General features: G+C 40.6%; 1 protein-coding gene across 8 annotated transcripts in view; it reads right to left on the minus strand.

Annotated features, from left to right (window-relative positions):
* The window catches only part of MACROD2 (MACRO domain containing 2), an 888,200-nt gene that overhangs the window by 81,969 nt on the left and 779,555 nt on the right, over positions 1 to 26,676 (minus strand). For all 8 annotated transcript variants that reach the window (XM_017745239.1, XM_017745241.1, XM_017745240.1 and 5 more), the window contains one exon: positions 12,825 to 12,906. In XM_017745239.1, the coding sequence (XP_017600728.1) occupies positions 12,825 to 12,906 (82 nt within the window). The remainder of the gene's footprint in view (positions 1 to 12,824; positions 12,907 to 26,676) is intronic.

Below are 26,676 nucleotides of genomic sequence, written 5' to 3' on the forward strand. Positions count from 1 at the left end.
AAAAAGCCAGGGCAGCGGCAGAGAAACGGCGGGGCTGGGCAGTGGTATCCCTGTCTCCCGAACAGGGCCGGGAGAGGCTCCCTCAGAGGGGCTCATGGCTCAGAGTCCCAGGGTTTCCTCTGAGGCACCCGAGCAGATGGTGAAGGGTCCTTTGGTGAAGTCAGGTGTTAATAAGGTCCCAGTGCAATCAGTGGCCACTCTTTCGAGCAGAGCTTCACTCATGGTAGGAGAAGACAGCAGCAGACGGAACCCCTCAGTGGTGGTGAATTCTCCCCACAATGACTGCAGCCTGTGTCCCCTCCAATGTCGAGAGTGAGAACGAGCTAGAGGCTGTGGCCAGCCCCTTCCCCCAGCCCAAATTCCCGCTGTAACTCTGCCCTTCCCAAGAGAAAATCCCTCAGGTAAGAGAGTAGCAACCAGCTGCACTCATCCCCATCCTCTGTGGCTACATTCTTTGTCTCCCTTAAGTACTGGTCGTTATGTTTTCTCAGCAACAAATGGGAGAGAATTCCCTAAGAGAAAGAAACAAAAGGAAAAATCCTAACCCCCAACATACATATAACCTTAAGGAGCTTTGACAAGTAATTTTTAAGATAAGAAAATGAAAAATATTGTTAAAGCCCATGGGAATTCTGTAGTTGGCTTCAACAGAGCCAGGATTTTCAACTGGAGCTCTGCTGCTCTTCAACAAACTGCTCAGAAAACATTTGGTAACATAGAGATTATTAATTATTCAGTTTCTGATAACATGTTCTTTCCATGGAAGCATTTGTAATGAAATCAGCATGATAAAGTTTCAAATTAATCTAAGATATGACACTAAATCAGCAGAATATAGTATCTTAACATACATATATCACCTGCTCTTCTGTGGAAGTTCTTAATTATAGTTCTGTAAGTGACTTGGATAATAAAATTCCCAAAGCAACAGAATAGTTTCTAAGCTGGTGATAATGGACACAGACAAGAAATCTGGTGTTATTAAAAAGTAGGGAAGTCATTATGCAATATAATTATGAAGAGGCAAAGACTGCTTTTGTGAACTAATTGTGAATTAAAGGCTGTTTTTTTTCTGGGAAGAGCTACCTAAGGCTTGCTGAAAGGCAGCGGAGTCTCCACATCATTTCTGAAAATGGAAGTTTGGCTCCAAATAACTTGGTGACATGATCTCTGAGTCATGAAAAATTTACCCCAATCTAGATATGAGTCTGAGTTTCACTTTGGCACACAGCAATCCCCAGCCACTTCATATGTCTGTAATTATTACTCTCACACTATTAATCCATCTGATGGAAGCATTTCCCTGTTAAATATAAAACATTGTCTTTCACTGACCTTGGTGTGGCTGGCTGAAGTGATAAACACCATGTTTAGCTGACAGAGCTCTATGCCAAAACCAATTATTTGACATAAAAATCAGTGGTGTAGAAGTCTATGTCCAAAATGCATTCACTTACCCCCTGAAAAAAATGGTATTAAGGGCAGTTTCTTGGCAACTGGTTCTGAAGAAGTAAAAGTATTTTTTACTGAAGCTCTACATGCCTAATACAAAGCAAAATCAGTGCCAAGATTACCATAAGATTTGTTATACCTAGTTTTGTTTGATGGGTTTTTGTTTTTGTTTCTGTTTTTCAAATTTTTTAAAATTTTCCTTATACATTTTCTTACCCCATCTAGAGGAAGCCTTTGAAAAGTTTCTTTTTGTTTGAAATACGCACCACAGACATTCAATCCCAAAGCAAAACTGGATAAAATGACAGAAGAACCTAAGAGTGAATCTTTGTCAGCTGCAAACATTTCCTTAAATACATATTGTCAATATTTCTTGTCCAAACTCCCCCACTGGAAAGACCAGAGGTAAGATCCTCTGTACCTCTCACCCTCACTTTAGAGCTGTTGAAAGATAATTGACTAGCAAAACATGCTCTAGTATGTGCACACATCTACCCACACTTGGTTATTCCTCTGGCTGGAGAAGTAGAACAATGACCTTTCACATCGCTTCCCCATTAAAGCCCTGGATTTTGGGAAGTTCTACCAAGATGACCTTGCTAGAAAAGGAATGACTGATCTTGCAGTCTGGAGTGAGAGGAAAACTGACACTGACTACCAGAAAGGGTCAGCCCATCCCCAGGAAAAGTCACACCAGTATTTAGAAGGCTTAGGAGACAAGAAAACCTTCTAATCCAAAATGTGTCATACGGTTTGAGAGTGCAAAATTTCCCAGTGTATAAGCTGAGGTATACTACATAGAATTAAGGTATTAGATCAGTGATGTGTGGGAGAACAGTTTCCACTCAAGTACAAAATAATTTACAGTTGAAAGTCAACCTACGATTGAAAGTCTCCCTCTAACCCCCAGGCTACCTGGGGTAACTAGATCTCTAAAGATCAGAGAGCTTTACATTTGGGAGCAAGTTGCTCAGAGCATAAGCTTTTGTGCAAGCCACAGGTTCCCTGGTGGGGTCATGTGCTAAGTGATGCCTGTGGCTCTTTCATTGCCCTCTCCCTTGTTATCTGCTGAGCTTTGGGAAATGGAATAATTACACCATATCTGCTCTTACCGACACTGGAGAAGAGGATGCCTTCTTCTGTCAGTTCATTTTGTTTTGCCTTTTGCCTTGCTGGTCAGGTTGTTTCCCTGTCTCCCTAGTCGTGGCATACAAGCAGACACAAGCCAGATGGCTACAACCATCAATCTGAGTTAAGATTTATGTTAGGAACAGAGAGGTGAAAGGCTCTAAATACTGCTGCTAATCCCCAAAGCCATTAAACCACCTCCTCCTTGTTGCTCACACTTTCATTTGCATTCTCGTTCATGTTAGCATGTGGAGAGCCAGCACTGTACAAACACTTTTTATTTTTAACTGTGTGTGCATTGAGAAGCCCTTACATGAGAGCCAGCTCCATGCTGCAGGCGGCTGCTGCTTCATCTGCATTCAGGTCCTGCATCCCGGGCTGCTGGCACTCCCCAACAGCACTGCATGCTGCTGGCTCCTCCCTGCCTCCCTCTAACCTTTCCTCAGCTGCCTAATTGCATCCTTCAGGATTTTTTTCTTTTCCCAGCATTTTCTGCAGTTTCCTGATTTCCAGATGTTTCCCTATTGTCAGTCAACCTACATGTTTCAGTCTGCTCCTCCTTGCAAGCGTGGCTCCATGTACTGACCAAAACCAGGGGAGAACAGGGAGGGTACTGTGGAATGGACTAAGAATCCCCTCTGCAGCTTGTATGAACATGCTCTGGCAAACGGAGAAATGAGATGGGCAGAGCTGTACAGGAGGCTGAAATGACAAGTTGGTGATCATACTGTTGATGTCTTAAAATAAAAACTCAAACAAAAATAAACCCCTGAAAATTTCAGCACTGAGATCTGCAGCCATCCTCTTGAGCTATTTGCAGTGCAAAAATATGGGTCTGGCTTGAAAAGTTCCTACTGCCAAGAATTTCCCTAGCATGTATTCCATGATCTGCCTGTACAGTTTCCACTGGGATAACAGAGGAGGAGCAGTGCAGCAGTGGAAAACGGATCCCATTTTACCTTTGAGGAAAACTGATCCCATTTTGGGTCAGTCTTGAAAAATTTTTTGTGTCCAGTCTTGGAGCAGCCAGCAGTGTGGGCGAGGGTACCCGCTTGAGGCAAACCATCTAAACCATGATAATATCATGTCTCCAGCAGCTGAAAAGACCAAGCAGGTTCTCACTCTCTCTATTTCTCTCTCCAACACCTGTCTTTCCAAAATTTTATCCCGAAGCATCAGCCACCTGACTGCATGATCACCTTCACAGCCTTAGGGAGATTTATAATCGTATCTCATATCTTATTACAATTCCTAGTAAATGAAAAATCACTTCTTTTGGTGGCTTACAACCACTGTTGATACCCAAAAAGAGCTTCACGACAGTGTACAGGCTTTACGTCCACCTCAGCATGAGAGTCAATGTTGCTGTAGCACAGTGAGCCACACAGGAAGGTTTCTCGAAGCCCAAACGTACATATGAGGCTTGCAATAACCCAGGATTTCTCCAGCTCTTTTGGTTGTTTTGATTCCTCCAACTCAGTTCTCCACTAAGGAAATGTCACAGAAAATAGCACAAAAAAAGGCAATATTTTCTTTGAGGAGAAGCAGGTTTGGGAATCTCTGGCAGATGAGATCAACTAAAACAGTCCTGACTCTTTTCTCCTCTCCTAGTAAAAAGTTGTATTTTCTATAAAACTTTCCCTCATCCTCAGTGCTCCTAAGATGAAGGAAAAACCAAGAAAAAGGCAAAACAAAAAGATCCTTAACAAAAAAAGTGCATTCTTCTGCTTTGGAAGTAAAAATAGGACTTCTTTTTGTTCTGAACATTTCTATCCTTTAATCATGCAATCCTGCATACAGAGCAGCAGGCACTATATAAACCTCCACCTGATACTGAGCAAGTTTCATTGAATTTTTTTGTCTGATTATAAAGAAACTTTCACTGATACACTCTGTACATCCTGGCCATACTGCAGCAGTAGCACCGGTTTCCTTCCTGTGTTGTTTAGTTAAACCAGTCCCACAACACTGGAGCCTCACAGAAGGTAGAATGTGTTTGTAGCTTTTGAAGCCACATCACATAGAAATCCTTAGTACCAATCTCCTAAGAAGTTAGGAACCGGGGCTTTTTTGTCATCACATTGATGACCTCTTTTATGAACTATATCACTTGATCTGCTGTAAAATACATACCATACAAACCATATGAACCTCAGCTGCATACGAAGACTATGCAGTAACTGCTGTTCTCACAGTGAGGGAGCTGGACAACCTTATTCCAGTGAAGGAAATGGTACTCACATCAGGATCCCATTTGGATTTCTGTTTTCCAGACGCTTCTACCTTATGTAAAAGGACCAAGGCACTTCTTGGGGAAACAGGTTTCAGGTTTTAAAAAATAACCTATTCCTTATTTCCTCTCTGCCCTAAAATACTGAAAATAATATTTTTGTTCACACAAGTGCTAAATTGGATGTTAATCTAGTAGACACACACAAAATGGCATGTTTTGCATATGGTCATACATTTGCAAATACAAGGTTCTAACAATATCTCATCAGTAACCTATGGCAAAGGCAATCAAATGAGACAAACCCGAATTTAACTGCATCCTTGGAAATAAGAAGCAGTGGAGCACATGAAATCATTTGGAGTCTGGCAAGAGAGGACAGGATATTTGGAATGCTTTAATGAGATGCTACAATACCCAACAGAGTACGAAGAAAAGATCTCTGATCAAAGATGTATTCACATAACGTATTAAACAGAAAAAGCTGCTTGTTCTTTTTCTGGTGCCAGGGATCCATGTGTCAAGGGCTGAGTACAGAAGAGAACAGCAACACACTTCCCTATGCCAGTCACTCCCTGAGCCTAAGGTCACACGTAGGCCATGAAGATGAATAGCTGTCATTGCACCAGTCCTCTGTTGGTTGAGCTCATCCTTTTTTAAACTGTATTTAAAACCTACAAGCTCTGCAGCACCTCATACCAAGTACTCTTAGATCCTAGCTCTGTGCTGGGTGAAAAACTACTTCCTTTTGCTTGTTTTCATCCTGATTCATCATTTCCTGGGACACCTTGCACTCCTTGTGTTACAAGAGATGGTAAATATCTGCTCTGTATTCACCTAATTACCAAGCTCATCATCTTCCTGTGCTCACCCATGCTGTTATCATGCATAGCAACCCGATCCTTGCATCTAAATGACCCCTGTGCCTTCAAGGGCATCCTCATCCACCTGCCACTGCTGTTTCAATGCAGTTCCTATACAGGTGTCTCCCAGGAACTGGAAAGCTCAGGGATTTGGAGTGAATGGACAAATACATAGAAATAGGCATTTCCCCCAACTTCTGGATTGATTGCAGGCTCTGTTGTCAGTCTCACAAAAGGAGACATGAAAAATCTCTACAAGATGCCAAGAAGCAAAGAAGATGAGGCTCCATTTAGCAAAGCAAAAGCAAAAGCTCCTGACAACAGCACTTTTATAGGTTATGGTCCCATTGCTGATCCATGCCCTGCTCCAAGCTGTGACACTGCTGCCATCAGGATTGAGGAAGCAAACGGTTTTCCAGACCAGAGTGTAGACAGTATCACAAGCCTCTATCAAACCATGTTTTTGGGTGACCAATAATTGCAACACACAAAGTCTAGAGCAATTCAGCAGTTGGCCATAAAATAATTTCAGGAAGTTTTACTATGCTTCAAAAGGAAGTGGGAAGCTACCCATTAACTTTTTTTTAGGTACTGGAAACCTACTGCCATGTTAGAAGGTGCTGGGAACCCTTTCTTGATCTGTATATCTCCTAAGATGCTGAAAACAGTATCTGAACCATCAGCTATATATTCTGTCCCTCAAGCACCACTCCAGAGCTGCTGCTTGATCACCCTCCTGCACTACACTGAGACATTGGCAAAATGGGCAAAACAGACAACCCCAATGAGTGGTAGGACTGGCACAATCTTTACCGTGGCAAATAAAGACAGAAAGTCATAGAAGAATTTTGGTTTACAGTTTTATGAACACATTTAGCTTTAAGTGACCTTGCGATTTTCTGAGGTAAGTTGTTTTCAGACATGTTTCAAAATGGACAGGTATTTTAAACATTTAAACTTTTGGATTGAGAACAATTTTTACAGCAACCTATTTACACTGGAGGGTACTTTATCAGGATCTGTAGGTGCTGTGGGAGAGAACTAGAGCAAAGCCAACATCCTCTTTTAGTGCATAGGCTCCTCCAGCTCCCCCAGATGGGCAGTGCTTCCTTGGAAGCCTCCACTACTGAGGACTGAGGAACCATCAGGGATAACACTGGGGCTGTGCTTCTCCCCAGCTGTTTTGAATAAATTCTTCAACAAGGGGCCTTGCAGGAGCCATCTGAGTATGAGGTCTTCCAATATAAAGACAGTTCAAAGGGATGCAGAGAGCATTTTGTACCCTCATAAAAACATCAGTGTGCCACAACTTCTCCAAACCCATGGCTGCCTTCCACCTTCCACCCACCAAAAAATCCTCACTCATCCCTGCCTCAACACAAGACTTACACAAGACTGGAAATCTGAGGGGAATGTTCAATGCTGGCATGGAATCCAGAGCATGCTGGATGGTTATGACAGCATAAATACTGAGGGGTACCCTGGTATGCTCTCAGTGGCTTGATACACAGCACTAGAAAGGAAAGGGATGCATGGTCATGGCACAGTCACCATCTGAAAAGCCAAGCAGGATCTCCAAGGGACAAGACAAAAGTTTCAAGAGGCAGAGAAACCAGAGTCCCCTAAGCAACCCAATACAACATCTCTATTGGAACTATGGGGTTGAGGAAGCAAGACAGCAAACAGTACCTTGCAAGCTTTGTGAGGGAAAGCAGTGAAGAGAGTAATACAATGGTCTGACTGCTTCCAGTTTCACCCTGTGAGATCACAGGCATTCATCAGCTGTGAAGATAGCAACTTGGAAAATCTGCATGGAGGCAGGAAAAACAGCTGCAACCAAAACCTTCAGGATAGCCCTTATTGATGAGGAGAAGAAAGCTAAAGAGATATCAAACTGCCCCAAATCTTACTCCCTAAGGGACATTTCTGCAGGACCCCAAGCCCCGGTGGCCTTTGTACTCCAGCCGTAACAACTCAGAAAAACAGAGCCTTGTGACTTATGAGGCAAATCACTGCCCAGGTGAAACCTCCCATAAAGGATATTGGGCACTTCCAGTAAACTGCTTGGCACCTCTCCACAGAGTAAAATAAAGCCCATGAAAAATACTTTGTGGAATACATTCAGGTGATGGATTACAGAAACAAATTGGCTCATGAACACTGCAAATGCAAATAGAGAGGCTAAATTTATCAGATGAATTACCCATTTGATACTGGATTACTTGCTAAGGGCTAACTTATGACTCCTTTGCTCATGCAGAGGACTGTTCCAGCCCCAGTGCAGTCTGCCATAGTAAGCAGAGAGAGTGATGCCTCTCAATACCAGTACAGAAATTACAGTCCCTGCTTAGGAGTTCGCTCATGTATTAGCACAGGGATTGGCCTTTTTAATACAAAGCCCTTCATTCAGCCGTTTAGACAGTTTCCAATTTGATTCCAAGCTTGGGAGATCTCTTAACAATGAATTTCCTCTGCAATTTTAATATATTCGCACATTTTATGCACAAGCAGGATGCTGTGCATCCTCCTGAAGTAATAGGAGAATTATTGTAAGGCAGTAGCTCTTATCCATATGGTTTGAGTAGGGGAAATAGTGTTTTCATCAACCAGGATGAAAGCAGAAAACGCATTAAATATCATAACCTGTAATAACCTGTAATAGAGGGAAAGGAAAGTTTTCTCAAGATGAAGCAATATCGCTCCCTTTTTACTAACACAACTGATCATGACTAAAAAAAAAATCTCTTAGGCTCAGCATCCTTTCATTAGCTCTAAAAGGACACAAGTCTAAAAGCATGCACCTTCCATCTATCAGCTGGCCTAATGAAAGTGGAAATGTCCTTTCTCCAAAAATTTTTGCAATGTTTTAGTAAAGTAATTTTGTTACTCTGTTTAAAGTAGCAAGAAGTTAATATAACCTTGGATGGTTCAGCTTCACAGGACATCCCTTTTATAGCATTATTTTTGTCTAAAAACCATTTTCAGAAAAAAAAGTTTCTCCTCTCCAATCCACTGATAACAGGTGGTAGATTTAGTAATACTTTAAGCATTACAATTGAAGATAAACCGTTTATAATATATGACAGCCACCATGAAAAAATAAGCATTTGCCAAAGGTCCTTACAAGATTATCTGTCTGACATATTAAGTAGCTTTGTGTACACAGAATATAGGAGGAAAAGAAAAAAGGTATTATTGCCTCCAGCTGGCAACTATTTACAAATACTCCTAATTTTCCTCCTATGTATAGAATCCTAGAAGTATGCATTAGTTCAAAGTAAATGTTGGCAAATCTAGATTTTCAAGGGGGATTCCATTTTCTGCTAAGTCTTATAAATATGTATACTTAGCAATAAAAGTAATGCCTAATGTCTGGACTCCATATAGAGTTCTATTAGAAGAAGCAATGCATTCCAAAAGAAAAAATGGGCTAAGTAGCAGTTCCTTTCCCAGAAAACTCACTCATATTACTAATAGCAATGAATCCAGCAATGTAAGAACTACACATGTGAGCCAGAACTGCAGGCAAAGGTATTTTATTTGCTTGAAAGACATCCTCTCAGTTTACGTAGGAAAAATGTAACAACACAGATGAAGAGAGACTAGCTGGGCTATTTCATTGCACAAGGAGATAGGACTCAATTCATATAAAGAAAAAAAACCATCACTGTGGCACTGTTTGATATATTAAAACAGTGATCCATCTTAAGCCAACAAAGTTGTTCTTTCTACTGCTCTTTTCCTACCAGAACATACAAAATCTTCTCAGCAAAACCTCAGAGGATCAACAGAAAATTCTGCCTGGACTAGGACCTTTTACTTAAACAAAACAGGACTTTTCTGGACAACACTGGCATGAGAACCTATATCTGAGTTAAGTGGTGCTCTGCTCCCCCTTGGAGCATGCTGGCTCTGGCTTGGTTTTTGTACAGTGTTATTACTGAGATTGAATCAGAAATGCTGAGACAGTTAAAATTGCTCTGTTACTGCACAACTTTGCTACACTGCTAAGACATGACATTACTTCGAAGTCTGTCTCTTTCCCCTATATATTTAAAGTTTGAAAATGACAAGGCTCTTGGCAGTTGTCTTAATATCAATATTATTATTTGACTAATTTCTTTGGCATTCCACTAGCAAAATAGGCTTAATGATATGTTCAACTAATGGAACAATTTCCCTGTATCTATATTCCACTTACTCTAATGCACTGAGGTGTAATTCTAGCTTCATTTCATTATCACTTGACTAGCTCAAGCACTTGCATGTCTTTTTGGATTTATTAATGCAGTGGGTTTAAAGTAATAACTATTTATGTATATAACTCCATGAATATATTCTTCTTTCTAAGCAGTTTTGTCCACATCTATTAAAGTAGATACATTTCACAGTGCTTCTGAATGCAAGATGCACTTTTAAAATGCCTTGATGTTTTTTCTCTAAGCTTAAAGCAATACCTCAGTGTTTTTCTCTCCTGTGTTTAGATAGTGTCCTATTGATTTAAATTTAGGGCAAGTCTATCCTTAAAGACTTTAATTTCACTAAATTAATAGATTTCCTTTAAACCAAAACAAAGCCACCAGTTTCATTAATTTCTTCCATAGTAGAAATATCAGGAATTTACTGCCAAAGGCAGTTGCTAACTCCTTGACACAGAACCATGTTAGCTAAGTCTTCTATGCGGGAAAACAGTCCTGCAGAGAGATGGGATATCTCTACAGTAGGGGAGTCTGCTGATAACTTGTCCAAGTCTGCTATGTTAAATATAGATGGCAATTCATGAGACACCTGATAAAAGGAACAAACAGCAGACATGATGGTCATCTGGTGATCTCCATCCAGACCTTTAGCTGATGTTCTCACCAGGAGGCAGTTTAGCATGGGGCTAATTTCAGCTGACATCTGTTGAAGTGTTGGTTCCTTGTGGAAAAGTGTCAATTCAAGTTGGCAAAGAAAGCCTGAGACTGTACATTAATGGTTAGGGCACTCCAGAAGAGAGACGCAGATACTGACCATTTCTCTAGTGACACTACAGAGAGTCATTTGGGAAGCATGTATTTGTCCTGCCTCTCCCTGTCTCCTCACAAGTTGAAGATCTAAAGACACTAAAAAAAACCCACTAAAATAAAAACCTCCTGAATCCCTGGCTACTGGATCCACCCACAGGAAATCTTTCACTGAGTCAGAAAAAAAGCTTTAGATGCAAAACTGGTTCCTTTTAAGGCTCTGGCTCACCAGACAGTAAATGCCTAGTAACATTAAGGCGTATCAAAATCCAAATCATTAGTTATGAGAAAATTGCAATGAGGAATCTATGATGATAGATCCTAAGGTATTTTAATAGTCTATACCTAATCCCATAATAATCTACCTAAATTATGGATACTGAGAACTAAACTTTCTCTGGACAGTTGTGAACTTTGGATGAACCTTTTGTATAGCCACATATGCAAAACACTGGATTTAGAGGGTTCCTACCATGACTACCTCTCTATGGTGACATATCAGAATCCAAATTTTAGTTTGAGCAAAAAAAAATCATAAAACTGTTACATACATGAGAAGAAACATACTTTTAAAACTATGGTATGGCAGATCATCTACATAATGTGGTGTAATGCAATTATATGTTTTTCTATAACATGAGACCCAGCCACACAGGTTCTTTGTAGACAGGAGTTCAACAGTGTCAGGTTTTGAAAAACAAACAAAATAAATCTTCCTCTTTGCTCTCTTTCTGCTTTTGGGCTTGTCACGATACAGCTCTGAAGCATCTTCTTGTCTCTCAGACTTTCAAACACAAGTGGGGATTACATTTATAGAAACAATACCAGGCTTTACACCACAATTTCAAAGCCATGGCGATGAAAGTGAGCATTAATACCCTTGATTTGTTGACAAATTGATGCTATGTTCTTCTCTCACTTAAACTGAAGGGCAGAAACAGAGCCAGCAACAGTAGGCAGTGTACTGCCACTTTATCCTTTGGGTTGGGTACGCTGACAAAAAAATAAAACCATACAATGAATGGATTAGACGTGAATGCAGCTTTTTGAAATGCATGTTCAGTGTGCTCCAGACAAAAATATTATTAAGTGGTTAGACATCATTCGATGCTACCTGAATAATTCAATAGGTCTTTAAGTTTCAGTTGCCAATCCCTCCAAACTGGTGATTACAAAGTCATCTACAAAAAAGCTTTGTTCTAGTAAGATGAGACAAAAATATCACAATTTCCATGCTACCAAGCAAAGCAAAAGGAAAAAACCACTGTAGCTACAGTGAAAACACAGTCCCGTGAAATTAACGGGACTCTGAACACACCAAAGCTCTGCTTCCTATTACTCCAGGGCTGTTTCCACTAGACAGACAGCATGGGGAATATTGGGAGATAAAAAAAAATAATAAAATATGGATCTTTTCACATGTAGTCAGACTGATGTCAGCACAAAGGAAAATAAAATAGGAGGCATTTCAGGGTTGATAAAATTATGGAGAGCAGATTTCTATTGATGTACGATCAAAATACATCACAGGCTTATAGGAGGAGGGGGATTAGCAAATTTACTATCCACCAGGTTTCCTTAAATCTAGAAAGCAACCTCCTGTGTGAAATCCAAGATGAATGGCTAACATTTCCCAAGTGCTCCAGTGAGAGCCATCTTTCTCCCATTCATTCTTGCACAGGGACAGCTCAAGTTTAAAGTCCTCATTCAGACACAGTTGGGCTCTCATCCCAGTATCTTTTCAGACCCGGAGAAACCCTACCAGCATTGTTAATGAAAAACGAAAGTGTGTACAAAGTGTGTGGAAAACGAATATACATTAGGAGCTACGTTAGTGCAAATCATTTCCTTCTCAAGAGTCAAGAGAGCCAGTGCCATACACCAAGTTTTGGAAAAGATACAGATACAGCATGGAATAAAGGGATTAGCCGTACTGAGCATACAAAAGCAGTATTACAAGTAGTTTAATGGTTCACACATTTTAGATGTCTGCATTTGTCCAGGATCAGAGCCTCTATGTGCAGCTGATCTTTAAAGGAAGTTCACATTTCAATATTTGGCTTTGGAAAGAAGAAAAGATGCCATCTGCTGCATTTTTGCTGCATCCTTTTTTAAAGTCAAATGGTACTTGATTACTATACCTACCTAGAGGGAAAAACTCGCCCATTTTCTTCTTGAAAATTTTGTAGTCAACCTCCAAAAAGACGCAGAAGATGATACGATCCACCTGCAAGAAAAAATGATTCACAGTGAAAGCATCAAAATCATCCTTATTGGCAACAATAGTCAATAAAGGCAAAGAATCTTTTAAGCCAACACACTTTTATGCTCCAGGCAAACAAGAAAACAGGGCTACATTTCTTGACTTTATTGTACATCTGTGTTGTAATTTATAAAATAACCTTTGCAATTGCAGCTCACAACTGTATTCTTTGTTAACTACCTCCTGTTTATGCAAACTGCTCTTGAGCACAGTATAAATGACTTCAGCATTCCAGATGAGAACTGGGATGCAAAGTTTGATGAAAAAGTCACATAGGGACTTCTAATAAGCATATAGAAGAATAAATGGGTAAGCAAAGAGCTCTTTTTCCAACCCTTGTCCAACAAACCTATTTGCAAACCCATTTAGTATTTTAAAATGGCTTTAAAAGGTTTCATGTGGTTTTAATTTACATGAAACCATTTATTCTCACTATAATACAAACAGAATGCAGCAGAAACACAAAAGTTGATTAGATGACAGGTCGCACACAGGGTAAATAAAACATTTAATATGCCATCTACTTAGTGAGGCTGAGCATATCAGTGAAACCACAGCCCATAATGTATGCACCACCCACCAATGAGTTCAAATAAATTCTTTGGGTGATCACTGTATGTGAAAAACTTTTCTGAAACAGACCAAAAATAAAAAAAAGCAAAACAAAGCAAAGCCCAGAAATCAAAAGCCTTTAAGGCTGAAAAACACCCACACTGGACTTCAGCCTTGTGATTCCTTTATGTTATTTGTTTGCATTGCCCAGCACAAAATGCCTCTAACCAAAACCCAGCTTGGAGGGGTCTGTGGAAAGCAAAAAGACCCTCTCACAGCTGAGCTGAGGGACCTGCGACCCAGTTATCATCTTATTCTCTGAAGTGCATAAGAGATTATCCACATAGGGATGAAGCACAAGCAATAGGAAATTTGGCATCTTATGCCGTCCTGGTGTTTCCATGCGCAATAAGACAATCCGTCATAGCAGAACTGCTCAAGAGTGCTTCTGCATGTGCTAGAAAAATCATAAGCCTCCCTCTGCAGGGAAACAGTGAGAGGAATGCTCTCAAGACGTGAATTATTTCCCTTATCTTCAGTAGAAAATGCTGTCTTTTTGCTGCAGCTGGTCTTAGAAGTGAAGTCCAAGCCTCGGCTTCAAAGACACTGTTATGCTGAACAGCTCAGGACATAATTTTTGAGCTCACTTTGGAGCAGCCCAGTAGAATAAAGGGGATGAAAGCCGGCAAGCACTGGTTATGCTGGAAAATACCAGCATCTTCTAACAAGGACATCTCGGAACTAAAGGTGATGACAAAACCTTAATGATCAGCCTAGGTAGGTAATATCACGACTAGCAATAGTACAAGGGGTAATGGCCTCAAGTTGCACCAGGGGAGGTTCATGCTTGATATCTGGAAAAATTTCTTCATTGAAAGAGTGGTTAAGCACTAGAACAGGTTCCCCAGGGATGTGATGGAGTTCCCATCCCTGGAAATGATCAAAAAATGAGTAGATGTGGCACTTTGCAATATGGTTTAGTGGGAGAGGTGGAATTCACTCAAAGGCTGAACTTGAAGACCTTGGAAATCTTCTCCAATGTTACTGATTCTATGACACTCTATGAGACTGAAGGTACAAGCTACATCGGTGTAAAGGAAGAAGGAGGCTTGTGAGCAGGACAGAAGGCAGCACAGCAGAGCAGGGAAGCCTATTGGCAGATTTGTCAGCAAGAAAACTGCCTGCTGCTGTCTGCTCATATGATCCTTACAGAGCCAAGGTGTTCTGTGCATCCCTCATAAACAAACCAGGCTGGACCTTAAAAATATGCTGGACCATGGCATCAGCTGCTCTTCAAAAGGACTATAATAAAAAACTCAAATACTAGTTATGGGCTCAAGCCAAAAAGCCATACTCATCTCCATACTCACCTCCATACTCACAAATTAATAACGTAAGGCCTCATTGCCAAGAAGTGTTACATTTTACCTAACACGATCGTTAAGGTCCATACCAATCCAAACCATTCTATGATTCTATGATTCTGCCTAAGTTGGGTGTTTTCAGGAGGGAAGCTTTAATCAGCCACTGCTTAAATTACATTTCTTGTGAAAATTGGAGTAAGATATTGCTGGGATGTTGCTAGATTGTTATTGTCCATCTCTGTCTTGCAGACTTTCAAGCATTAAAAGTGATAGGCCCAATGAACCAGAACAGACAAAAGAGCAGGGACGGAAATGTATAAAGCAGAGGAGGAAGAATATTCCCACACAGAGAAGTTTCTGAGTCTCTACATAGACTCATATTCTCTGCTGAGAATCCTACAGACATTTGGCTCATTCTGTATAGTCCAACTTCTCAAGGTGTTCCCTTTACTTTTATTTATTCAGTGCAGCTGAAAATGATAAAACTTCTCCATGAGAATTTCTACTACTTCTAATATAATTCCTTAATTTAAAAATAGGGAATCTCTCTAGAAATGGCAGACTATTTCAAAATTTATAGCTTCCTGACTGTACACATCCTATATATAAACCTGTTCCCTTTCTTCTTGGTGTGAGAAAACCTGCTCTATTTCTAAGTATGCATAAGATATTGTGATGACAGCTGATATCCTGTGTTTATCTGATTGAATGGCATGTACTGGCAGATAGTAAATCTGAAATTAAACCCTATTCTATCATTCTGCCAGTCACTGACTATTTTATCTAACATCTCCAGCTAAAATAACTTGAGATTAGGTAGGGAAAGTAACCTTTGTCCTCACTATGCCCATTTCAGCTACAATAAGGAAAGGTTTAAACCAAGTAACTATCAACCTACTTTGCCTGCTGGCCCACAAAAGCTCAGCAGGATTTTTGGGATGTGCAGTTAGGAAAGCTGCTCCTTATTCAACAAGGAAATCGCTCCTCTCATGTGGTGTGAAAATGCCAGCTTCATTAGAGTGTCACACCACCCCTTTAGAGAGGGTGAGGAATAGCCCCCATGGACTCCCCCGATAGTGTCCAGATAACCCCCAGTGCTTTCTGCAGATGCCCAGCTCCTCCACTGCTGACCAAGCACCAGTCAACTGCAGCAGAAGTGTAAAGGAGCTCCACGTTGAAGGTATTAAAGCTCGCCCCTGACTGACAGCTCTTTTTTGAAGGCTGGTATTAAAATCAACCATGCCCTGTCAGAGCCTGATTAAATTCTGCTCACTTCGCAGCTATGAATAGGTGGGTCAAAGAACCCCAAAATCAAGAGCACTGCAGCACAGGAAGATGGGAGTTAAAATGCATGAGCTGTTCACTTAGTAGGCACCTTCACAGCTCAAGGCTGTGAGTACATTTGATTGGGTTTTTTTACCTTGGGCCCTGCTCTCCTTGCCAGGCTTTATTTAATTTTGATGGGGATAGCTTCCAGGTGGTTTTGTTAGCAGCACTTGATAAGAATTAGTAAACTTCTGCAAGGCTTACAGGATTCAGGGTATTTTTTAAGAATCACAGAATGGTTTGGGTTGGAAGGGCCCTTAAAGATTATGTGGCTCCAATCCCCCCATCATGGACAAGAACACATTCCACTAGATCTGATTCAGACTGGTCTTGAACACACTTTTTGCAGTAGAATGGACCCTAACACCAGAATTTTAGAAGGGTACAGCCATATTTCATGAACTGAAAACCCCTCCTTTGGGTATAAAAGCACAGTTGGTCTAATAGCAGCAGCACTGACCTTAGTGCAAAGAAAGTGGCAAAAATATTTCCTCCTGGTTTTTGATCTTTGGGGTTTTGTTAGTTGGTGACTTTGAGAGCACTTTACATGCTGTGAGTTTTCAATTTATTGGTGTGTTGCTGCACCCTGGGTGAGTTCACTCACAGACCACTGACAGTCTATGGGAGCTCATTTGAGAGTTTGAGATTTCTTTTAGGAGAGCATGCTCAGCTGAGCTCCATGGAAGGCTGGGTGGGTGGGTGCTCAGGGACACGCACTGAAATGATGGAAAGCTGCTGAGGGTTGCTTGAAGTCCTACTAAAGGACCCTGCCCTCTACTGCAGTGTGTGGGAGGACACTGCATGTTTAAATGTACATCTCTGCATGCAGCTGCTGCTATAGTAGGAATTTGTAATCTACAGCTGTATCTATACAAAAAAGACAGAGTGACTTCTTACATGGGCTTATAGACATAGGGAAAGGGGGAACGGTTTTAAACTAAAAGAGATTAAGATTAGATGTTAGGAAGAAATTCCTTACTGTGGAATATGGAGGGTGGTGAGGCTTTGGCACAGGTTGCCCAGAGAAGCTGGGGATGTCCCATCCATGGAAGTGTTTAAGGCCAGGTTGGATGGGGCTCTGAGCAACTTGGTCTAGTGGAAGGTGTCGGTTGCCATGGCAGGGTGGTTGGAATAAGATGAACTTTAATGTCCTTTCCAACCCAAGCCTGTCTGTGATTCTCTATATATTTTAGCATTAAAAATATCTATGTTTTTATCTCAGCTGTTTTGCTGTGGCCTCGGGCAGGTTGTGTGATTCCCCTGGCTTCATTTCCCTGTCTGTCTAGGGGACAGGAATACCTAGCTGTGCACTTATGCATTGCTTTAAAGAGTTATTGCCAAGCACAGTCCACACGACATGTCAAATGCTGTCATAGGTATAGCTGTACGTATACCCAAGTGCCAAGCTGGATATATCAAACACAGATCTGAAGTAGAACACTGATCAAAAGGCATTCTAGACTATTTCACGTAGGGAGTGTTTCCATGTCATTGCCAGCCTGTGTCCTAATGAAATAACAGCTTGCAATAAAGACAAACCCAACTGTGTTTCAGCACTCCCAAGTATTTCATGCATGTCTCCAGTACCAGGACATTTACGTAGCAGGAAGTGACTGCTTTTTATATGTGACAAAAAGTTTCATCATCACTTAAATCTTACCAGAAAATACACAATAGAAAAACAATGTGAACTTGCAAAATTTTTTTCCCAATCCCAAATCAAATGAATTATAATAAACAACAAAGAGAAGGAAGCAGCTTTTTGCTCTTTGTAGGTGTAGCAAATCCCTTTCATGAAACACTCCTGCCTGATCACATCAGGATCTACTGTCATAAAGCAACAGTGAACACCAGAAGCTTGCTGAAACATTTTTAGTTTATCAAAATTCCATGGATTTAATTCAAAACTCAGTGAAGCAAACCAGAGATTTTTTTATTGACTTCAGCATGCTTGGATCGTCACCTATACTCTGTAGCATGAGACAGAACATTTACCTCCTCAAGAATTCAAGTTCTTCAGATAGAGACATTTCATTACCCTGAATGTTACATACTTTCTCAAAGATATCCTTAACAGTTACAGTTCAGAGCTGCCGGAACCCATCAATATGCCTCAACTACATTGCCTGTAAGAAAGGAGCTCTGAACCTTCAAAGTTGTATGGGGCTTTGAGCAACCTGGTCAAGATGTCCTTGCCCATGGCAGGGGGTTTGGAATGAGATGGTCTGTAAGGCCCCTCCCAGCCCAAACCTTTCTATGATTCATCAATGCTGAACATTTTCCTTTGTTTGGACCATGACTGCATGGGCAGTCCCGTTAGCTTTCACTGCCTGGCAAAACTTCCCTTGTAGAGATCAGTGAGAACAAAGCAACCTAAATCAGGTTTCCATGGCATGCTCTCACAGAATCAAAATCTCAGCTGTGAGAAGCACAGAGTAAGGAGCAAGAGATTTTTAATGCACTCTAGGACCAGATTAGGAGTGCTCTAGTTGGTCCCTGCACATGATGTAAAATCTCTTCTATTTCTGTGACAAGGGCTCAGTTTTCTGTTCTGAAGTCTTTATCTCTCGTTTATCTCCAGAGACTGTATTTTCCATCTCTTTCTTTTCTGTTTTTCTGATAGAGCTCCTCTCTACCTGTAACTGAGCTGATGCACTGAACTGACTACATACAGAAGTACAGAGACCAACATCTCTTTCTGCCCCGCTAAAGAACTGATAGATGACGCTCTCTCTTGATGCTGACAGTCTCCCCTTCAGCCTACCCTCTGCCTGATCTGATCCTCTGGTAATCCTATTGCAACCAACAGATGGAAATACCAACAGATGGAAATATTGTAGAATAACACAGGCATCTGCCATATACCACCCAGCAGCTGTGATCCACTTTGCCAGAGATGCTACCTTTCCTGAGTACCATGAACATCTGGCCGGCTGTCCAGACAGCAGCCTGTCTGACCAAACAGAGCAGAGAGGACTGCATCTCCCCTTGGAAACCAGTGGGGTTGAGGTCAGAAGTTTTCACACACTTTCTGAAGTTGAATGCTTCAGGCCCTATAAAAACTACTCATTTCATAGCACTGTAAATTAAAATTCAGCCTCCTGGTATTATTACTGATTTCACAGAAACCATTAGAGCATAAAGCCTAGCTGACTGTCGGCTCCTTTTTGGCATCACATCATGGTCTATGATTGCAGAATTACTCTCAAAAAGAACTTCAGTCATGTATTTATGGCAACTAGAAAGCTTTGGTGCTGCCTCCATCCTCAGAACAAGATTTAAGCAGGGCAGAGGTGTCAGACTGGTGATACGGTGAATTTGACAATCAACGAACTGTGTGATGACGTTCACAAAGCTATTCACCTAGCCTTAAGAGCTTTTCTCTTGGCACAGCTTCAAATCCACTTAAGACCTGAGCCAAAACACCCTGTGTTTATTTGACCTTACAATCATCCAAATGAGCCCAGCTTCAGGCCAATAAGACATCTCTGGATTACCCTTCCATCCAGGGAGAAATGTACTCTTTCAGGACACTGCTCTCTGATTTTCATGGAATTGAATTTTGAGATTCTTTGGAATCCAAAGCAAAAGCCTACATAAAAATCCAGATTCCTGCAAACCTCTTGCAAGTAAGGGTATTAATGGAGCGTTATGATGTCACATCAAGAGCAAATACTTGTGGAGGACTAGCTGTGAAGAAGCAACTCTTACTTAAACCATCACATTACTTAATTAGCCATGGAAGAAAAGAATAATACAAACCATATAAATTATAAGATTATTTATGCTCATCACAGAGTGGAATGGTTACTATGGTGGTCCTACTGTAGTTAAAAAACAGAAACGGAACATTATTATTAGTGCTTTAATATCCTACTTCATGATGGAACACATACTTAGCTTGGAGTGAAAGATAATTAAAAGTCCAATGGCAATTTAACAATCCCACAAAACAAAACAAAAACAAACGCCCCCCCAGATATTTATTACCAGTTTAAAATATTAATACAAACAGCATCCTAGTACATAAGGCTTTGCAGCAATCTCTGCCTCTAAACCAAAATGAAGTAGCAACACACTTAACAGTGAAACTCAATAAAAATTCAAAATATGTCCAGAATGTCTCTCCCTGTCCTTTCTGCCTGTTCCTACAGGTCTGCTCATCTTCAACAGCTGAGGGCTGTTGATACTCCCAGTATCACACAGGTACCAGACACACCAGTGCAGTTAGCACTATGGCCCAAGCCTTTCTCCACATAACTGAAGCATATTAAAACCCGTAAAACTTCCCAGTGGAGAAGTTTTACCCACAGTTCTCAAGCACAGGTCAGCATTCCAGTTTTGTGATATTTCTGATAGATCCCTGCCACCAAGTAAAGATTTGATGTGCCCAAGGTCACAGAGAAACAACAACAGCAGAAGTAGACTAGGACCCTGGGTTTTTTTCTCCTGTTCTCTTTTGACCAAAGACGCTACAGATTAAAAAAAAAAAAAAAAATCCCATCAATGGTCACATGCAAAGTTTACAAGCTTCACTGCATACCACTGCTTTTCCTCTGGTGGAAATATCTTTTCAATGCATCCATATATTCTGTGAATCAATACTGATAACTCTTTTTCCCTTATACATTGATTGTTTTTTAAAAGTTACTTATTCTTTGTGAGAGAATTCACTCTGTGAATACCTTCAATACTTTGTAAATACAGTGTATTATTCAAGGGCAGGTAGAGCTTTCCATTTTGGCCTTCTTTGTGCTGAGCTGTTACTTTTTTTTGCGTGAGCAAAGCATCTCCCTGACAAGCAGAATAGTTATCCTAAGGAATGAACCTGGATCTCAAACAGAAAAATATAACAGCATTTTCAGAGGAATTAAAAAATTTTTTGTTGGCCATTTGTGTATGTTCCAGTTACTTATATACTACACGATGATATGACAAATAAGATGTGACCGTCCTGTAGTGCTAATATAAACACAGACAGACTATAAAATAACTAGTCCTTAATAGTCCACATGTGGTTTTGTTCTCAACTACAAGAAATTTTTAGTTTTCCTAAAGGTGAAAAAACCTGTAAAACCAGCCTAGGATTTAAGGGAACGTCTCAGTATATTTCTTTTGATGGTCACTAAAACTTGTCAGGCTAGGGCCAGGAGAGTAGTTTAAGAATGCATTTGTTTTTACCAAGACACACATCAAACTTCACAATTCACTTTTATGCCACACAAATATGATGACATAAAGCCCATTAATCTTTTCCAACTTAATACCTACTGTCCTTTGAAGATACATGTTTGGAATATCTGAAGGCGACCTCCATTTTTCACAGTTCCCAGTCATAGGGCAGCTGACATAGCCAAGATAATCCTGTATTCAGCGAAACCGGGGGAATGAATGGATTCTGATGAATGTAATTTGCTATCTCAGTGACAAATGGCAAATGGGAAGAGAGGGTGTGCATGCAAATATAACTGTGTTAAATAAGGGCTTGTGAAGGATAGTACTCTGAAAATATCTGATAGTCAGTTTTACAACAACCATGCTTTTTGGAGGAGATAAATCATGAGCTTACTTAGAGTTATCATTATATCCTCATTGTGGAGCTCCGCTGAATAAGATGGAATTGTGGCATACAATCAAGCAGGGCGTTGTGATCCCATAAGCCAAGTTTTTGCATCACATTTTACCTTACAACATCAGTTTTTCACTAACTTTTTAGTACAACTTGGACTTAAAGACCCCGAAGTTCCCTATGACTATGAGCATCCTAAACCTGTCTGTGCATTGAACCTGGGGTAGACTAATTCCCAAGAGTATTGTGCTCCAGCTCTTTGCTGGATTAAAGTGTCACTTCGGAAAATTCTCATGTTTTTGATGTTTTTTACCAGTTTTGTTGTGGTACCTCATAATATCTACTGATAAAAGTCCCACTCCTTCCCAGGGCCAGCAGGAGAATCAGCACTACTTGCTCAGACTCCGCCACTCAAAAACCAAACTATGCTTGAACACAGAAATGTGATCACCTCCTTGCCATTATCCTAGTGGCTGCTGGAAGATTCTGAATACAAAACAACCCCAGGACTTAAAACCACACAGAGAGACCAAGTAATGGTACCTCCTACCCTTCAGAGAGGTATGAGGGTCAAAAAATCATGGGTTTGGGTCAGAAGGGACCTTAAAGATCATCTAGTTCAAATTCCCCTGCCATGGACAGGGATGTCTACCACTAGATCAGGTTGTTGAGGGCCCCATCCAGCCTTTCCTGGAATGCTTCCAGGAATGGGACATTCACAATTTCTCTGGGCAAACTGTTCCAGCACCTAAATTATGAATAATTTAAATTTGGATGCTAGAGGCAGTGCCAGGAGGAGGCAGAACCGCATGACGCTGGGAACCAGCAGGAAGAGCAATGGGGATCCATTGTCTTGGAAAGCAAACTCCCTACTGCTGTTGCTGAGGCTCCTGAAGGGTGCACAATAGTTGAACTGCATAGAAAGGGCAGGAGAAACAATTCCTGGAAGATGATGATGGCTTAAACAACTTTTTAAGTGCACTGTTACAGGCAGGGTAAAATGGCAGTCATGCTAAACTCAGCAACAATTTTCTCACTGAGGTTGAGCAAAGGTTTCCCCTCACCTTGCGGGCTGGGATACTTCCCAGCTGTTTTCATGTTATTTTCTGAATTATTGACAAAGAAAAGAAGTCTGGCTGGATCTTACAAAGTTGGCTTAAAATTCAACTTTAAAAAGTATTTTCATCAAAAGAGGACAGATGACTCCCACATACAAAATTATATAAGCATCTAAAACCCAGAAAGTTTCACCTCAGAAAGCTTTTCAAAATACATGATTTGATGAAGTCCCTCAAACCTAATGTAAATGAGGGCAGTCCAGAACAAAACTCCCACTGAGTATTTCCCTTGTTTGCTATCACTTCTTTTATCTTTCTTGCCTTCATCCTCCGTTAATGTTCACATTTGTCATTCTTTAGCCAAAGGCTGATGATTTCACAGGGGTTTAGGATCAGTGCAAGCAAATGTTTCCCACCCTGCTGGGAAGATGACAGCAGCACTTGGACACCAATTTTGTCTGACTACATCTAGGCTTCCAAAAATTCAACAGATGTCATAAAAGCTGCACTTTCAGGGGATGAAAAGTGCTCACCTAACCTGTATTAGCGGCAATGTACTGCAAATTCTCCTCCCAGCACCTCAGTATAGCCTCTGTTTGAGGAAGAGCATGGGTAGAGATAACACTAGTATAGAAAGTTATTAATTCTTACGCAATGAGGTGATTAAAACTCCTGTCGTGGAAGCAAAGTGAAGGGGTAACAGACCTGCTTTCCCAAGAATAAAGGCCACACAGCATAACTTGAAACAGCTCTGAAACCATTGGTCTTACTAAAACCTTTACTGAATCTCATTATGTAAACATTACCTTATCTTTCTCCTTGAAGAAAATGTTTTATGATTAAATTGTCATTTAGAGATCAAATTAAACTAATTAATGCAAGCTATTAAAGACCATTTTCCAAGGACAAAGGCTGGTTTTCTTAACTACTGTATGCGTCTCATTCTAATGCTGGAGATAATCTTTGCCACCAGAAAACGACAGAACCAGACAAAATTTACAGTACTGCTAGAAAAAACACTTCCATTCCCAGGATGCTCACTCCAGTGTCTCTTCCTAAAATGAGATCAACTCAGGATCATTTGTTTACTGCATGTCTAGAGGTACACCCTATTTGGGTACACCCATCAACAAAATAATACCATTTTTGTTAAATAGTGACTGTAGAATGATGAGCTATTCTCATAAGATTTTGCAATGCTTGATTCCTAGCATCCTGAAAGAATCCATGCCAGGAGTCTGCATGACCTAAATGCAACCTCTGCATGTTTCTTGCTGATCAGAAGGGAGTTCAGGAGGAACAATGAGCAGAAAGTGAGGCAAATTGGATGTAAAATACTTATTCCCAAAAACTCTAGAACTTGGGCTGGTGACTGGGTCAACTTGTGGAATGGCTGCACTTCAGAGCCTGCTTTTGGGATGTCTGTAGCTGTGAGAGGCTAGGACCAATAAAGAAGATCTGTGCTTGAGAGCAGATATGATTATAGATTTGGCATTGTGAGCTGGGATAGCAATGCAGCCAAAATGTCCTCATGTGAAAGGTCATTAAGCCAGCCTGATATGATTGACAGATGCCTTCCACGGAGGATACTGCAACTCTAATATAGGTTGTTTAGAAAAAAAAAAACAACCAATAGGATATAAATGTCAACACTCTGCCAACACTTTTCATAAGGACTGGAAAGTGAAAAACAAGATCCATCTTTATGGGATCACTTTAAAATTAATTTTAATAGATGGTAATAGGCTGACAGTCCTCTGAAAATAGCCAGCAGATGTTCCAGCACTTTACCAAGTCCCTATGCCTAACATTGGGTATACCAATTCCACAAAATCCGTCTTCTGGATGGAGCTCTGTTTCTGCAGCTAGAATATGAATGATGGCTCTTAGTGGGTTTTGACTTCCACCAGTGCGTTTAGTTCTGCCGTGGATTGCAGAGCACGAGCAAGTGAGCAGATTTATGATTTATTAGAAAGGACAAGAAGTTGCCTTATTTATGGAACATTGCTATCTAAAGATAACCTTTGCTCTACCTATCTGCTCATCATAAGGTAAAATGCATCTAAATTACTAAGATGCTGTTCAAATACAATTGAGAACATCAGCACAATTTATACAAGCTGCACTGATGCATATAAAGTCTCCAAAACCATTTATTGTCAAAATGTCAACACTAAATGCACAAAAATGTAACTTATTTAATTCCTGTAATTAACTAATGTGTGCACAGGACTTTTAAAATGTAAAAGCACTTTGAGCTCTGAGAGCTAAACAGTATTATTTTCACTTGTGGACGCACTGTATGAATCATACCTAATAATCACTTCTTGTGGAATGTATTTTTGGTCTACTGCCAAAACCTAACCTAGAGATTTGGCACTTCTGTTTCAGTAAAACATCTTTAAATGGTCCTGTTTGGATTCCAGCTGGAAATTTTCTGCAACCCATTCATTACCGAGTCCTTCACAATATATACCAGGTATACAGTGCCTTCAAAACTCTGTAATTAACACTGTATAGAGAGATTGCAAACACTTCATTGCATTCTCCTCATTTGTACAAAATATTTTTGAAGAGTGGCTCACTAGTGTTAGCTGTGATTTAACTCCTTCTCTTTAACAAGATGCAACAGGTGTAATGGATATAACACAGGATTGGGATTCCCATTCATCTTCGTAAGAGCTGTAGATCTCAGATTATTTTCTGATCTCCTGGTGAAAAGTGTTATGTAAGAACTTGATGGTATCATCATTATCTATCCCTATTATCACTGTGATTTGCTTCCCTCTAATCCCCCTCTGACTGGGCTTGTTTTCCCACCCTCTATCCTTTGTGACCGAGGAGATGCTATGACCATGAGTTGTCCTTCCCAAATGAGAGCTCGGGGAGCTTTCACAAGGGTCATGTTTTGTATCTACAAGCACATCTGTTGCATCTGTCTTGAAAAAAATAAGCCTGGCTATCCCTGCCTTGCACAAAATTGCTTCTCCATGATCACATTCACAGGGGAAAGTCTAAAATAACCAGAAACCAATAAAACTACATCATTCTCCTGATAAGTCAACAGGAACAGTGATGACTTACAGCTGGCCTGAGTACCACCTGTGAACAGATCAGCCCTGTGTTTCCAGCTGACGTGGTGGTAATACACTCCATCCTTGTTATAGCTCTCAAATCAGGAGATATTTTATGCATGCCTTGTATTTGTTTAAACGCATGCCTATCCATAAAATAAATTAGGTTGTGGGATTAACCAAGCCAAGAATTTCTCTGGTAAAAGTCTTTCTGGATGTTCAGATTTAAGGAGTTTTAAAGAACCTTGTCTGTAACACACTGCACCCATCTCTATTAACAACTCCCCTACTATACCTTTGATAACTGATAGGTATATTTATTCAGCATCATTTTTTATTCTCCAATTAATGAAGAAAAGAAAACAAGAGTGGGAAATATCTGATGTGGTCAACATTGCTCTATAAAGTTTGGACCGATTTGCTCCATTTGAAACAGAGAAATGAATTCAGAGATTTTTAAAAAGAAAGAAAAGAAAGGAAGGATATTTGAACTGACTGGCTTTGAACAGACGAAACCTTTTACAGGGTTTACAGTGTCAGCTTACAAACCTTTCTGGGGGCAGCTACACTGCATATCTTATCCATAAGGTAAACACAGTGAGATCCCACACTAGCTCTCAGCATCATGTGGCTGTGCAGGACCTGCACGGCCAAGCTGAGCTTTGGGGGGCCCCATGGTCAAAGTGAAGGGTGCCCAAAGCCTGTCAAAACATTTCTCAGCTCCTGCTCTAACTCTGCCTGGCTCCGTGGTGAGCTCTCAGTCTTTCCCGCTCACATAGCAACATCTTTAT

This window comes from Corvus brachyrhynchos, unplaced genomic scaffold, assembly GCF_000691975.1.
Source record: "Corvus brachyrhynchos isolate BGI_N302 unplaced genomic scaffold, ASM69197v1 scaffold69, whole genome shotgun sequence".
NCBI lineage: Eukaryota > Metazoa > Chordata > Aves > Passeriformes > Corvidae > Corvus > Corvus brachyrhynchos.